Source organism: Lactuca virosa, chromosome 4 (genome assembly GCF_052849685.1).
Source record: "Lactuca virosa cultivar CGN04683 chromosome 4, Lactuca_virosa_CGN04683_v6, whole genome shotgun sequence".
Classification (NCBI taxonomy): Eukaryota; Viridiplantae; Streptophyta; class Magnoliopsida; order Asterales; family Asteraceae; genus Lactuca; species Lactuca virosa.
Genome location: NC_136429.1, coordinates 500,396,925 through 500,411,776, shown reverse-complemented (window position 1 = coordinate 500,411,776; position 14,852 = coordinate 500,396,925). Strand labels below are relative to the sequence as shown.

Genomic DNA, 14,852 nt, shown 5'->3' with positions numbered 1-14,852 from the left:
AGAGGCAACTGATCTCGTAAAAAAATATGTTAAATTAGAGGGTATAGCTATCGGTCAACATAACCAATTATTAGAGCATCTCTAATTTTTTTTTTATTTGACCACTTATTACCATTGAAGTAGATAGGTTTTTTGCTTTTTTATTTTGACTGCTCAATGTATATATATTGAGTGGTCAATTTATTTTCACATCTTGTTTAACAGCTTATATTTTAATCATATTTCAATTTACATTTTTAATTATAATTTAATTTTAAATATTTTTTTATTTCTTTGCTAATTAATTATTCATATTAACTATTTAATAACATCTTAGTTATGAATATAATTTTTGTGATGATTATATAATATTTTCAATGTTTTTATTTTATTTTTATAACTATAACATAATAATTTTTTTGTATTTTACGTACATAAATAATGAACCGATATATTTATATTTATATATTCATATTAAAATATTATTTGTGTTTAAAAATAGACTAATTAAATGAGGAAGATTTATAAAACATTTTAAAAAGATGAGGATAAATTAGTTAAATTTGTGAAGAAAAAAAAAACATTATGTAAATAAACTTAATCATTGGAGCATTCATTTATTTAGACATCAGCACTATAACCATTGGAGATGTCTTATTTCAAACATAACCACGTATTAATTATTTGGAAAATAATCATTAACTAATTGTTGGGCGTTTGGGCTGGACATAAAATGAAAAAGCCCCAGTGCTTAAGACTAAAGAGCCCAACCAAAGAAGGCCAAACATAAATAGTCTCGGGTTTGGGGCTATTTTAAACCGGTTTTAATTATTTTATTTTTTAACAGTTATTAAAAGCAACAAATGTGAAACAATTTTTTTTCTTGCTATTAAACAAATACGTATTTATCTGCTTATTAAATACAAAAGAAAAGGTTGCGAAATTTAGAATGCCCAAAACAAATTTAATAATTGAATGTTATACTCCAATCACGCACTATACTTTAATAATTGGGAACTAGAGGGACACAAAACATAATAATATAAAACCGCGAAAACGACTCATGTAACAAAATCTAACACGAAAATAAATTTATAATTTTCAATATATATATATCATAATGATTGTTTCGCCGATGCTACATGTTATCATGTGAAATGTTATTTAACTTTAAGGGGAAATAACAATACATAAAATAAAAAAAAATAAAAAAAGTTAACAGGTGGTGCACCCACCACTACAATTCAGGTACCAAAGGAGAAAACAGAAAAAAATGCTAAAAGGGCAGGGGACCACTACCGGTCACAAAGATCCTGTTGATGTGGAGGAAACGCAAGGGTAAAATGGAAATTAACATCAAAAGTTGGCAGTTAGGTTATAAGAAGTGGTGGGAGCGCATCATCGTGGGCAGGAAGAATATTTTTAGAAGTTTCTTCTTCTTTTCGGAGACCATAACATCTCGAATCACTATATCTATCTTGTTCTTCATTTGTTTCTCAATTGTTCTTTATTGCCCTTGTTTTGTTATGAACATCGAGTAATATCAAGTTGATTTCCATTGTCATTCCTGTGTTCTTGTTATCAATTCAGTAAATTCATAACAAATTCAGTAAATTCATAACAAATTGGTATCAGAGCCCTTACCTGGGGTCATGGCCGGAGGAAAAGAGACGGGAGGAGCTCCACTCAAAAGGGTTAACAAATTGGTAATGGGAAAGGGGAATTGCAAAGGAGTGATATTACACATTCAAGGGATGGAAATTCGGGAGGATTTCTTACCTCTCACATTGGGAAATTCGGATGTTATTCTGGGTATTCAGTGGCTGGAAAAATTAGGGGCGGTGATAACAAATTGGAAGACCCAAGTCATGAAATTCCAAGTTGAAGGGCATGGAGTGATTCTCAAGGGAGACCCATCTCTGGAAAGAGCCAAGGTGTCCTTAAAAACAATTATTAGAGCTATTGGGTCAATGGGAAGAGGCTATTTGGTTTAGTTCAACCAACTGGAAGGACAACCCCCAACTAACCAGGAAAAAGATTGCCCTCTTTTTTTGCTGCCAACATTACAAGAATTTGCTCAGGTTTTCTCATGGCAGTGAGGACTTCCCCCGTTAAGAAATTATCAACATTCTATAAACCTTAAGGAAGGGACATAACCAATATTTTGTTAAAATAAATAATATTTAAAGTTACAAACTAACATTTTGTTAATTAAAATAAGGTCATTTGTAGATATATGTGTAAAAGGGTATTGCAGGAAAACATGCAGAATAAAGAAGGTGGTAATATGTTTAGTTTGATATGTACCCGGGTTAACACGCAGATCCTTGGGTTAGAGATGACCCAGATATTTAAGGTCAGGGGTTGTTGTTCCGGTCATTCATTCAGTCATTCTTCACATTCACAACATACACTTTCTCTCTCATTTTGTAGAACACTTGTAATTAGGGTTTTCTGTATTTCTAAGATGATCTATTATATGTTCTTGATCTTGTTCTAAGATTAGGATTGAGTGATTCATTGTTGAGAGTAGTGTAGGCTTATGTAGTGAGGTTTGCATTGTAAGTTCTTCAAAACCACCTGTCTATTAATCCTTAAATGATATAATAGATGGTGATGTTGGGTAACTGAGTTCTTACTAGTTTTTACATGGTATCGGAGCTATAGGGCTCCGATTCTCGTCTCATTGTTACTATCGATGCTTCGTCTTCGCAGAATAAAGGTAACTGTTTAGGGTTCTGATTCTTTGTAGTTGTTTTTTTCTATTGATCTTCATAATCTGTCTTTTAGTCTAGTTTTCTTGTTGAAAACTAGATCTACCTTCAGATCGTGTAAGATTAGGGTTTTGTTTGCCTATTGCAAACAATAGCTTCTTGATCTGGGTTACTGCGAGTTTTTTGTTCTTGCTTTGCAGATTCAGAAGACTGGAACTGCTTGTTCTACATTCTAATCGAGTGATGGCCTTCTCTTCTACTGGATCGGTCGATCAATCTCATAAGGTCTGAAATAACTCACTAAGGGTCGGATTTCATCACCGATAAATCTTAGTTGAGATCGGATATGAGAGTCGATCGGTTTACTGGTTGTGTTCTCTTCTAATCTCACTGTGAGGTTTTCTTGTTCCTTATTCCTTCTTGTTATTGTTCTAGGGTTCTTTGTTTTCTTTGTAAATACGAGTTGTTATATTGTTTTTTGACTTGGTGACTGCTTGTCTTGGACCCCGACATACTGTGGTGACCATCTGGACTTTAAGGCTTCACTATTGTCTGCTTTGTTTTTGATTTCTGGTTTTATCTGTTTTCTTTTGTAAAGAATGACTGATTCTGGGGTTGAATCTTCTGGTGGGTCTGGGGCTAAACCAGATCCTACAATAAACTTTGATGATCCTTTGTATGTTCATCCTTCTGATAATACTGTCACTAGTGTTATTAGTTTCAAGTTGTTAGGCACTGAAAATTTTAGGATATGGCGCAGTTCTATGGTTAGAGCCTTAAAGGCTCGTAATAAACTTGGTTTTACTTATGGAACTGTACCTAAACTTGTTAATGATCATGTTAAAGAGTCTAAGTGGGAACGTGCTAATGCTATTACTTGTTCTTGGATTCTTGGGTCTATTTCTGAGAACTTATATGCTAATCATGCTTGTTCAGAAAGTGCTCATGATCTGTGGAATGAATTATCTGAAACTTATCATAAAACAGATGGTTCTGTTATCTTTAATGTTCATCAAAAAATTGTTTCTCTTACTCAGGGAAGTTTGTCTTTATCTGATTACTTTAGTAAACTTGATTCATATTGGAAAGAGTTTGATGGTTTAACTAATCTTACTGAGTGTACTTGTGAAGCTGCTAATAGCTTTAAGAACCATTCAAAATTATTGAAGTTAATGCAGTTTTTAAGTGGTTTAGATGAGTCTTATAATCAAGTTAAGAATCATATTTTGCTTATGGATCCTCTTCCTTCTGTCAAAACTGCCCTCTCTTTAGTGTCTCGTGAGGAGTCAAATAAAAAACATGGTTCTAATTCTTTGACTTCAGGTTCCAAAACCTTGTCTTCCGCTTTTGTGTCTAAATTTGTTGACCAGAAAAAATCTAAATCCAAGGGTCAAATACCACAGTGTAAAAACTGTGGTCTTAAGGGTTATTCCATTGATAAATGTTTCAAAATTATTGGGTATCCAAAGGATCACAAGCCAAGGTCTGAAGTCAATAGTCAAAACAAAAGTTTTTCTAATAATTCAACTTCTGTTTTTCAAACTGAATCCCCTGGATCTAGAACTGGTGATAGTGGTAATGATTGTCGTTTTTTAACTAATGAGCAATATGCAAAGTTTCTCAGTCTCATTGGTGAAACAAAGCAAGCGTTGGATGAGACATATGTCAATGCCAATATGGCAGGTATTTCATGTAACTCTTTTCTTAATAATAACTGTTCCAAATGGGTCGTTGACTTTGGAGCTAGTCAACATATGATTAGCTCTGAGTCACATCTTCAAGATTCAATTGATGTTTCTAGATTAAATCTAAGGGTTAGTCATCCTAATGGGTCTTCTGCTCAAATTAATAAAATTGGGAATATGCAACTATCTAATTCTCTTACACTGTTTGATGTCTTTGTTGTCCCAGATTTCAATGTTAATTTGTTATCTGTTCATAAGTTGTGTAAAGATAACAAATGTGAAGTTGTTTTTAATGAACATAGTTTTCATATTCAGGATTCACAGTCCAAGGGGACGGTGGAGACTGGTAACCAATCTGGTGGACTTTATTACCTTGATCCATATATTTCAGGTAGTAAGTCCTCTATTTCAAAGAATGTTTGTTGTGTGTCTAAATTTACTTGGCATAGTAGACTTGGTCATCCTACTGATCAAGCTTTAAACATTCTTAAAAATAAACTCAGTTTTAGTAATGTTTCTCTCCCACCTTGTGAAGTTTGTCATAAGTCCAAACAGACTAGAGAGGCATTTCATAATAGTCTTCATGTGACAAAATTTCTTGGTGAACTTGTTCATCTAGATGTGTGGGGACCATATAGATTTGAGTGTGTAGGAGGGTTTAGGTTCTTCTTGACTATTATGGATGATTTCACTAGAGCTACTTGGGTTTTTCTTCTTAAGTCTAAAGAATAAGTTTTTCAAAGCTATGTTATATTTTTTAATATGTTAAAAAATCAATTTCGAGTTGTTGTTAAAACTATAAGAACTGATAATGGAACTGAATTTATAAATTTTCGTTTTAAAACCTTTTGTGAAAATCATGGTATTGTTCATCAGACCTCTTGTGTTTACACTCCACAACAAAATGGAGTTGTGGAGAGGAAACACAGGCATATTCTTAATGTTGCTAGGTCTCTGATGTTTCAATTAGGAGTTCCATTAAAGTACTGGGGTGATGCTATTCTCACATCAGTTTTTCTTATTAATAGAACTCATTATTCTGTTTTAAAAGGGCTATCTCCTTATGAGTTAGTTTATAAAAAGTCACCTAATTTTTGATAATCTTCGTGTGTTTGGGTGCTTGTGTTTTTCTACCAGTTTAAATAATACTGATAAGTTTTCTGCTCGTTCTGAAAAGTGTGTTTTTATGGGTTATTCTTTAGAAAAGAAAGGATACAAAGTTTTGAGTCTTGATTCAAATTCTATGTTTGTTTCCAGGGATGTTAAATTCTATGAATCTGTGTTTCCGTTCAGAATGCAGAATCTTGTGTTTAGTAGATCTAATGATGTTTCTAGTGGGATTGATCCATTTTCCTATGATAATCCTTTACCTTCTGAAAATTATGTTGATAATGGTGTTTCTAATAGAACTCAAGGATTGGATCATCATTTAGATGTGCTAGTTCTCCTTTGAGTCCTAGTAGAACAGATCCTACAGAGAGGGACATAGATACTAGTTTAAGATTTGAAGGGTCCAATGTGCCTCTATTTGATGGGTCTAGTCCTAGTTCTGTTAGTTCTCCTGACTCTCCTGTCCGGACTGAGGAAAATAGTCCTTTAGTTTCTGATCCTCCTGATACTCAGTCTATTGGTCTCACACGTACTAGAAGAGAAACTAGGCTTCCATCTAAATTTAGTGATTATATTGTAGAAGGAAAATATAAATATGGAATTAAAAAAACTCTTAACTATTCAAATTTAATTTCTGAAAACAAGCGTTTTGTCTCTAATCTTGATAAAACAGTTGAACCTCAGTCTTATTATGAAGCTTCTCTTAATCCTGAATGGGTTAAAGCTATGAATCAGAAAATGGAAGCTTTGTATAGAGATAATACTTGGGTTATAACAAATTTACCTAAAAATAGAAAACCTATAGGGTGTCGTTGGATTTATAAAATAAAATACAAGGCAAATGGTGAAATAGAAAGGTATAAAGCTCATTTAGTAGCAAAAGGGTATAATCAAAGGGAAGGTATTGACTATGAGGAAACTTTTGCTCCAGTAGCCAAAATTGTTACTATTCGTGTTGTTCTTACTTTAGCTGTAAACTATAATTGGAATTTATATCAGTTTGACATTAATAATGCTTTTTTGTATGGTTCTCTTGAAGAGGATGTATATATGACATTACCTCCTGGATATCATAGTAAAAATGATAACAGGGTTTGTAAACTGTTAAAATCTTTATATGGTTTAAAACAGGCCCCACGAAAGTGGAATGAAAAGTTAAGTAGTTCTTTGATTAATTTTGGTTTTAAACAGAGTTATAATGATTACTCAATGTATGTTAAAATTACAGGTAAGTTGATTGTTATTCTGTTAGTATATGTTGATGATATTATTGTCACTGGAAACTATGAGACAGAAATAACAAAAGTAAAAGATTTCTTGAAATCACAGTTTCTCATAAAAGATTTGGGAAAATTAAAATATTTTTTAGGTATTGAAGTTATTGATATTCCAAATGGTATTTGTTTATCTCAAAGAAAATATTGCTTGGAACTTTTACATGACTTTGGTATGTTAAGTTGTAAACCTGTTAAGACTCCCCTTGAGTCAAATATTGTGTTTGATAATAATAAAGATGTTTTGGTGGAAAGTGTTACAGATTTCCAGAAGTTAATTGGTAAACTTATTTATCTTACAATTACCAGACCTGATATTGCATATGCAGTACATGTTTTAAGTCAATATATGTATAAACCTACTAAAGCTCATTTTCAGGTTGCAATAAGATTGTTAAGATATCTTAAGTTTAGTCCTGGTAAGGGTACTAGTATTTTGAAGTCTAAATCTAATGAACTTTTATTAAAAGGGTATTCAGATGCTGATTGGGCTAAAAGAATTTTTTCTAGGAAATTAGTAACTAATTATGTTGTGTTTTTTGGTAATTCTCCTGTCTCTTGGAAAAGCAAGAAACAATCTACTATATCACGCTCTTCTACAGAGTCTGGATATAGAGCTTTAAGTTCTTTATCGTGTGAGTTAATTTGGATTTTGAAAATTCTATATGATATTGGGTTTAAAATTTATGTACCTGTAAACATATTTTGTGATAATGAATCAGCCATTAAATTGGCTATGAATCTAATTTTTCATGATAAGACTAAACACTTTGAAATTGATGTTCATTTTATAAGGGAAAAAAATCATAAAAGGAATTATTAAACTGGTTAAAATTAGTTCTTCTAATCAAGTTGCAGATATATTCACTAAGTCTCTTGTGTCTTCTCAACATGAAAGTCTTAGTGATAAATTGAATTTGTTTGATCCTTTTTCTTTTAAATAATTAATTTCAAAATGTTTAGTTTGAGGGGGGATGTTAAAATAAATAATATTTAAAGTTACAAACTAACATTTTGTTAATTAAAATAAGGTCATTTGTAGATATATGTGTAAAAGGGTATTGCAGGAAAACTTGCAGAATAAAGAAGGGGGTAATATGTTTAGTTTGATATGTACCCGGGTTAACACGTGGATCCTTGGGTTGGAGATGACCCAGATATTTAAGGTCAGGGGTTGCTGTTCGGGTCATTCATTCAGTCATTCTTCACCTTCACAACATACACTTTCTCTCTCATTTTGTAGAACATTTGTAATTAGGGTTTTCTGTATTTCTAAGATGATCTATTATCTGTTCTCGATCTTGTTCTAGATTAGGATTGAGTGATTCATTGTTGAGAGTAGTGTAGGCTTATGTAGTGAGGTTTGCATTGTAAGTTCTTCAAAACCACCTGTCTGTTAATCCTTAAATGATATAATAGATGGTGATGTTGGGTAACTGAGTTCTTACTAGTTTTTACATATTTGTTCGTCCTTATAGATATTCTCATGTACAAAAAGCTTAAATCGAAAGGTTGCTTCATGATATGCTCACTTTCGGTATCATATAGCCATCTCGTAGTCCTTTCTCTAGTCCGATGTTGTTGGTGAAGAAAAAGGATAGCTCTTTGAGGTTTTGTGTAGATTATCGAGCCCTTAACAAGGTCACAGTTAAGGACAAGTTCCCAATACCGGTGATATACGAATTGTTAGACGGATTACATGGATCACAAGTCTTTTCCAAGCTAGACCTGAAGTTGGGGTATCATCAAATCCGCATGAAGGCAGAAGACACCCCAAAAACAGCCGTCAATACACACGAAGGACACTATGAGTTTAGGGTCATGCCCTTCGGCCTTACCAATGCCCCCGCCAGCTTCCAGTCCGTCATGAATGAAATTTTCAGACCCTATCTTCGAAAATTTGTTTTGGTTTTCTTTGATGACATTTAAATTTATAGTCGTGATGAAGTCCAACACCTTTCCCATTTGAAGGGTATTGAAGACATTACAACAACACAAGTTCTATGCGAATCTAGCTAAATGTGAATGGGGCAGAAAAGAAATAGCATATCTAGGCTACGTCATCTCAAGGAAAGGAGTGGCTGTAGACTCGGAGAAGATCAAGGCAATTAAAGACTGGCCAATTCCAAAAACCTTACGGGAACTCAGGGGGGTTTTGGGCCTCACTGGATATTACCAGAAATTTATCGCAGGATATGCTAACATGGCAGCACCAATGACGGATCAGTCACGCAAGGATTGTTTCGATTGGTCACCACTAGCCACGGAGGCTTTTAACAATCTCAAGTCAACCCTTCTCCAAGCGCCTGTCCTAGTGATGTCGGATTTCTCCAAACTCTTCATCATTGAAACAGATGCTTCCGGAAAGGGTTTAGGGACAGTTTTGTTACAAGATCGACATTCGATTGCCTTTTACAGCCAAGTTCTTGGGGTTAAAAATAGATTGAAATCAATTTATGAAAATGAGCTGATGGCCATCGCCTTAGCTTTCAACGGGTGGAGGTACTACTTAATGAGTCAACACTTCTTGATCCGAACAGACCAACGCAGCCTCAAGTACTTGATGGAAGAACGGGAGGTAGGCCCGGAATACCAAAAGTGGATGTATTAACTTTTGGGCTTTGATTTTGAGATTCAGTACAAACCAGGAGCTGCCAATAGATTCGCCAATGCTCTATCACAAGAATTTACAGAATCAAAGGAAATGAAAACTCTTACCTCTAGTTGGACTTTTCCTGTTGATGAATTAGATCAAGAAATAGCTGAATATTTGTTTATTCAACAGGTTAAAAAATGCATAATTGAAGAAGGGAAACACCACGTGGGCTATACCGTGGAAAATGGAAGGCTGGTGTATAAGGGTAGGCTGGTCATACCCCAAAAATCTAAGTTGATTCCTAAATTGTTAAAAGAATTCCATGACTTCGTGCTAGGCGGACATGCAGGAGAACTTAGGACGTATCAGAGGCTAGCAACTGAGTGATATTGGGTGGAATGAAAAAGAGTATTCAGAAGCATGTCCAGGCGTGTGTCGTGTGCCAAACACAAAAGGCGTTAACAACCCACCCGACGAGTCTTCTACATCCCTTACCCATTCCAAACCAAGTTTGGGACGACTTGTCCATGTATTTTATAGAAGGCCTTCCTAATTCGCACGGTTACAATTCCATTTTGGTGGTGGTGGATCGCCTCGCCAAATACTCTCACTTCATAGCAATCAAACATCCCTTCACAGCCAATTCCATAGCATCAATCTTCATTAAAGAAGTCATCCGTCTTCACGGGTTCCCATCGTCCATAGTCTCGGACCGGGACAAGGTTTTTATGAGCTTGTTTTGGCGAGATTTGTTTAGACTTCAAAGAATGAAGTTGCTACGAAGCACTGCCTACCACCCACAAACTGATGGGCAAACGAAGATTGTCAACAAGTCCGTCGAGTTGTAGCTACGGTGTTTCATTCAGGGAAAACCTCATTCTTGGTCACAGTGGTTGCCGTGGGCAGAATTTTGGCATAGCACCTCTTATCACACCACCAACAAAACCACCCTGTTTAAGGCTCTATATGTCTGTGACCCGCCACGAGTAATTCGGTTGCAACCAAGGCAAACAGGGGTATCAGCCGTGAAAGAGCAACTTATGGAGAGAGATGTCATCTTGGATGAGCTTAAAGGCCATTTACTGCAAGCTCAACAAAGGATGAAGACTTATGCTGATAAGAGCCGCAGAGACATGTCTTACGCGGAAGGGGACTGGGTTTACTTAAAATTGCAACATTATAGGCAAAGATCTATAACCAACCGACCCTTTCAGAAGTTGGTGGCTAGATTTTATGGTCCATTTTTTATCCTTAAGTAAAATGGAGCTGTACCATACCACCTGCGATTGCCGGACACAACTCGAATAAATCCAGTCTTTCATGTCTCACAACTCAAGAAAGCCATATGCGACGAGCCTGTTCACCCGGAATTACCAATCCACTTAACAGAAGACATGAGGCTTAATTGGGAACCAGAAAAGCTGATGGGAGTTCGAACCATAAGAGAAGATATGAGCCAAAGAATAGAGGTTTTAATCAAATGGAAGGGTGTACCATAATTTGACGCCACCTGGGAGGATTTCCAAACCATTAATGGCACATTTCCCGACTTTGACCTTGAGGACAAGGTCCTTTTGTGGGGGCAGGGTAATGTGGTGCACCCACCACTACAATTCACGTACCAAAGGAGAAAACAGAAAAAGATGCTAAAATGGCAGGGGACCACTACCGGTCACAAGGATCCTGCTGATATGGAGGAAGAGCAAGGGTAAAATGGGAATTAACATCAAAAGCTGGCAGTCAGGTTATAAGAAGTGGTGGGAGCACATCATCTTGGGCAGACAGAATATTTTTAGAAGTTTCTTCTTCTTTTCGGAGACCATAGCATCTCGAATAGCTATATCTATCATGTTCTTCATTTCTTTCTCAATTGTTCTTTATTGCCCTTGTTTTGTTATGAACATTGAGCAATATCAAGTTGATTTCCATTGTCATTCATGTGTTCTTGTTATCAATTCAGTAAGTTCATAACATAACATAACATTATTCTCAAAAGATGATATAAATCCATGCTTTTTTGTTTTTCTTAAAACACACACACACACACGATAGATATGACTGTAATAAAACGAGCAGTCCTTGCCCGATAGATGGGCGAGTTAGGCCTAGGCCCTGGGCATCAAATTAAGGTGGGAATATTTTTTGTATAAGTAAAACTGTATGCATATTAAGTCCAGTTTTCAGTCCAAGAAAGAATAGGTCCGGCCGTCCGGAGGCAAGTGTGAAAAGCGGGAGCGCCAAATTAAAGCTTTTTGAGAACTGCAATCGTCGAAATCGGTAATAGCTACCCTTGAAAATCGAGGAGTCGGCAGTGGTTTGGGAGGAGTCGGCAGTCAATTGATTGATCTGTAGTCATTTGACTAAACTATATGGTCTGACTCCTATTCCCAATTTCTTATTTGTAGTTTCTCATTCTCTACATTCAATCGATCATTCTCTTAATCTGCTGCTACATTGAGTTCGATTTTCTTTCATCCTCTCATTCGATCACCTCTCATTGTGAGTGAATGGGTTGGATTTCTCTTCAACTGATTTCTGATTCATCTAAAACAAAAGAAAATACCTATTGGATTCTGATTTTTTTATTTCTCTTCAACTGATTTGGGTGAATTCGATTTTTCTTAATTTGTTTCCAATGTCTTTCTAAACCTGCTACCATCTATCATCATCTGACCTCTTAATATGATTTTTATGGTTTGTTTTAGGAGCTTGATTTTTTATGTTTACCTGTTAGAGCTCGAAATTTGCTTCTTTGAATCTGATTTTAGTGGTTTTACTTAGGTAAATTTTTTGAGTATATATAGTTTTCTTCTGGTACAAATTTCTAAAGTTCCTTTCTAAATTTTTGTGTCCTTTCTAAATTCTTGTGGTTTAATTTAAGCATCAAATGATTCATTCTAAGTGTTTGATAGAATTACTATGAAAGATTGTGTGGTGACACTTGATTTTAATTTTGTTATTTCTGATTAAAGATATTGGGGGGTGGGGTAATTGTCAATTTTACAGTTTAACCAATTCAAATATTATTATATGTGAACCAAGTTCAAGAGCATCTACCCCATTTTCATTTTCATTAAAGAAATGCAACCATGCTACATTTTTACAGGCGAAACATTTCAAATATTATAACCTATTGAAATATTATTACATTAATTTATATTAGATGTTATGAGTTTTTAATACAATGCTATTTGTCGACTTATGTTTTTATTTCCGTGTAAAAATTTAATTCCTAACAGAAGAATAAAACTCAGAACATGTTTGTGATATTTATTTTGTTTCTTGTTTATAGTATTTTCATGTTTCCTTTTAAAAATGAGAATTTTCTAATACATATTGAAGGGTTGAAGGACAAAAGGCAGAAGCCATATAAATCCCAAATCACACTATGGAATGGAATGGAATCTCTAATTCCAATCTTGCAAGATTCCATCAGAATAACAAATCAAACATCGTTTTAGGAAAAAAAAATTGTATTTATATATTTTTTATTAATTGTATAGTTTATACCACTTTTGTTATTAATTTTTTTTATATATGTGCGTAAAAGTATAGGACATTATTTTATTATCTAGCTCAGGGCATGGAAAACCAATGGACCTGCCCTGAAAACGAGCACAAACAATAGCTTGTACATGTTCATTCATTTATGTAAACTGAAAAAACAAACGAACACAAACGATTAAATGAACGAATTTTTTTGTTGGTGTTCCTTTCTTTAACAAATTACATTGTTCTTATTCGTTCATTTATCTTCATTAAGACAATAAATGAAATAAATGAACGGACATAAACGATCATCAATGAACATAAACATTCAAATTAAGGATTGTAAAACATGGCGTTATATTTCTAATATATTGATCATAATAACATTTACATTCCTAAATTGATAGGGATCCATGAAAAAAATTACATTATTTATAAAAAAAATGATGTGGGGAGATAGGAAAAACACCGGTTCCGTTAAAAGTATATGTATTTGATCTGGAACCCGTTTTACAAAAAAATGGTTTAAAGTAAATTGATTCGTTTTGGATTCGTTCAAACAACTAGTTTACTAATGAATAAAATCCTTTGGTCTGAAAGTGGTTTAAATATCTGGTCTGCAATTAGGAGTTGGAAAATCTTATTTGTTCCGACCTTTTTTTTGCATAATTCCACTGACTTGGGAAATTCAACAAGTTTGAATGTGCTTTAAGATAAAAAGCCACTTTGAAAATGTTTCTCGACCTTGTTGAGCGCAATAATGTCATACCTTTCTAACTCGTATTGGTTAATTATCTAAGATCTTAAAGTTAATGATTTGTGTTTGTGATAATTTGAAAAATATATAGTTTTGTGGTTGTATTGGTTAATTATCTAAGATATTAACTTATTGAAATTAATGATTTGTGTTTGTGATAATTTGAAAAATACATAGTTTTGTGGTTGGAAAATCCATAAGTCAATAAGTTATTTTTTTAAAAGTGTTTATCTTAGCTTATATATGTTTTAATAAGTATTTGTCTTTTACAACCTAAAAAGTTATAAAAATTTTTAAAAAGTTATAAATTTTAACTTACTGAAATTTTCTTTTGAAGGATCAGTGGGAAGTTATTTTAAAAGTCTTTTTTATATTGTCAAACATTTTTTTTACTTGTTGACTTTTCAAAAAGCCAATAACTCAATAAGTTGTTTTTAAACGAAACCATAAGAGGGCGTTTGGTTCGCAGAATTTTTTTGGAAAGAATGAAATATATCAAAAGAATTGGAATCTGAAAGAATTTGAATCTAAATGTACTAGAAGATGCAATGCGTTTGGTTGACATGATACTAGAATGAAATATGTTTTCTGTTGGTTTGCTGATTTCATAAATGAATTGAAAAATATATTTTGTAATATAACAAAAATACCCTTTAATAATTTTTTGCAACTAATTATATTTTTTTAATAAACATGACATTGTTTTATTTAATTACAATATTTTTTATTGAACTCTTCTATAAAATTTAAGTTAAAAAAAGAAGTTTATCAAATAGAAATATAGATGAAAGTAAAAAGCTAAACAATTTGTCAACTTCATTTTTGTGAAATTAATGGTTACTAGTAATGGATTTTAAATAATTTAAAGAATTTTGTCATTTTCTCCAAGAAAACAAACATAAGAGGTAAAAAGAGGGAACAAAAAAAAATTCAACGTAGGTAATAAAAAAAAAAGGCAAAAATCACTTGGATGGGTTTTTTTTTTAATTTTTTTAAATTTATCTCATAAATAACAGGACGATAATGTGTAATTTAAAATAAGGATAATAAATTGAATTTACATTCTTGATGCAGGGTGGAGGAATTAGAATTCTTTCAAATTGGAAATTGAATGATAATTATAGAAATCTAATTTCATTCCTTATGTAACCCAAACACCATCTCCAACATATTTTAGTTTCCAATTCCTTCTAATTCCTTTAGAATTATGTGAAACCAACTCACCCTAAACACCCTCTTATTATCCTA

The 14,852-nt window shown here is 33.5% G+C and overlaps 1 protein-coding gene across 1 annotated transcript; it reads left to right on the top strand.

Annotated features, from left to right (window-relative positions):
* The first annotated feature begins 3,292 nt into the window (after nucleotides 1-3,292).
* Nucleotides 3,293-14,715, top strand: LOC145107000 (uncharacterized). Its single transcript, XM_079043898.1, has 12 exons — nucleotides 3,293-4,795; nucleotides 5,255-5,328; nucleotides 5,636-5,705; nucleotides 5,786-6,532; nucleotides 6,620-6,716; nucleotides 6,858-7,397; nucleotides 8,241-8,273; nucleotides 8,384-8,621; nucleotides 8,734-9,340; nucleotides 9,401-9,631; nucleotides 14,621-14,631; nucleotides 14,679-14,715. Exons 1-12 carry the CDS (start codon nucleotides 3,293-3,295, stop codon nucleotides 14,713-14,715), a joined length of 4,188 nt encoding a protein of 1,395 aa, XP_078900024.1.
* The last annotated feature ends 137 nt before the right edge of the window (nucleotides 14,716-14,852 follow it).

Coding starts and splice junctions, on each gene's coding strand:
- LOC145107000 (XM_079043898.1), top strand. CDS start 3,293: ATGACTGATTCTGGGGTTGAATCTTCTGGTGGGTCTGGGGCTAAACCA. Junction 5,706..5,785: donor TGTTTAGTAGATCTAATGAT/GTTTCTAGTGGG, acceptor TGTTTCTAATAG/AACTCAAGGATTGGATCATC. Junction 8,622..8,733: donor AATGCCCCCGCCAGCTTCCA/GTCCGTCATGAA, acceptor TCCCATTTGAAG/GGTATTGAAGACATTACAAC.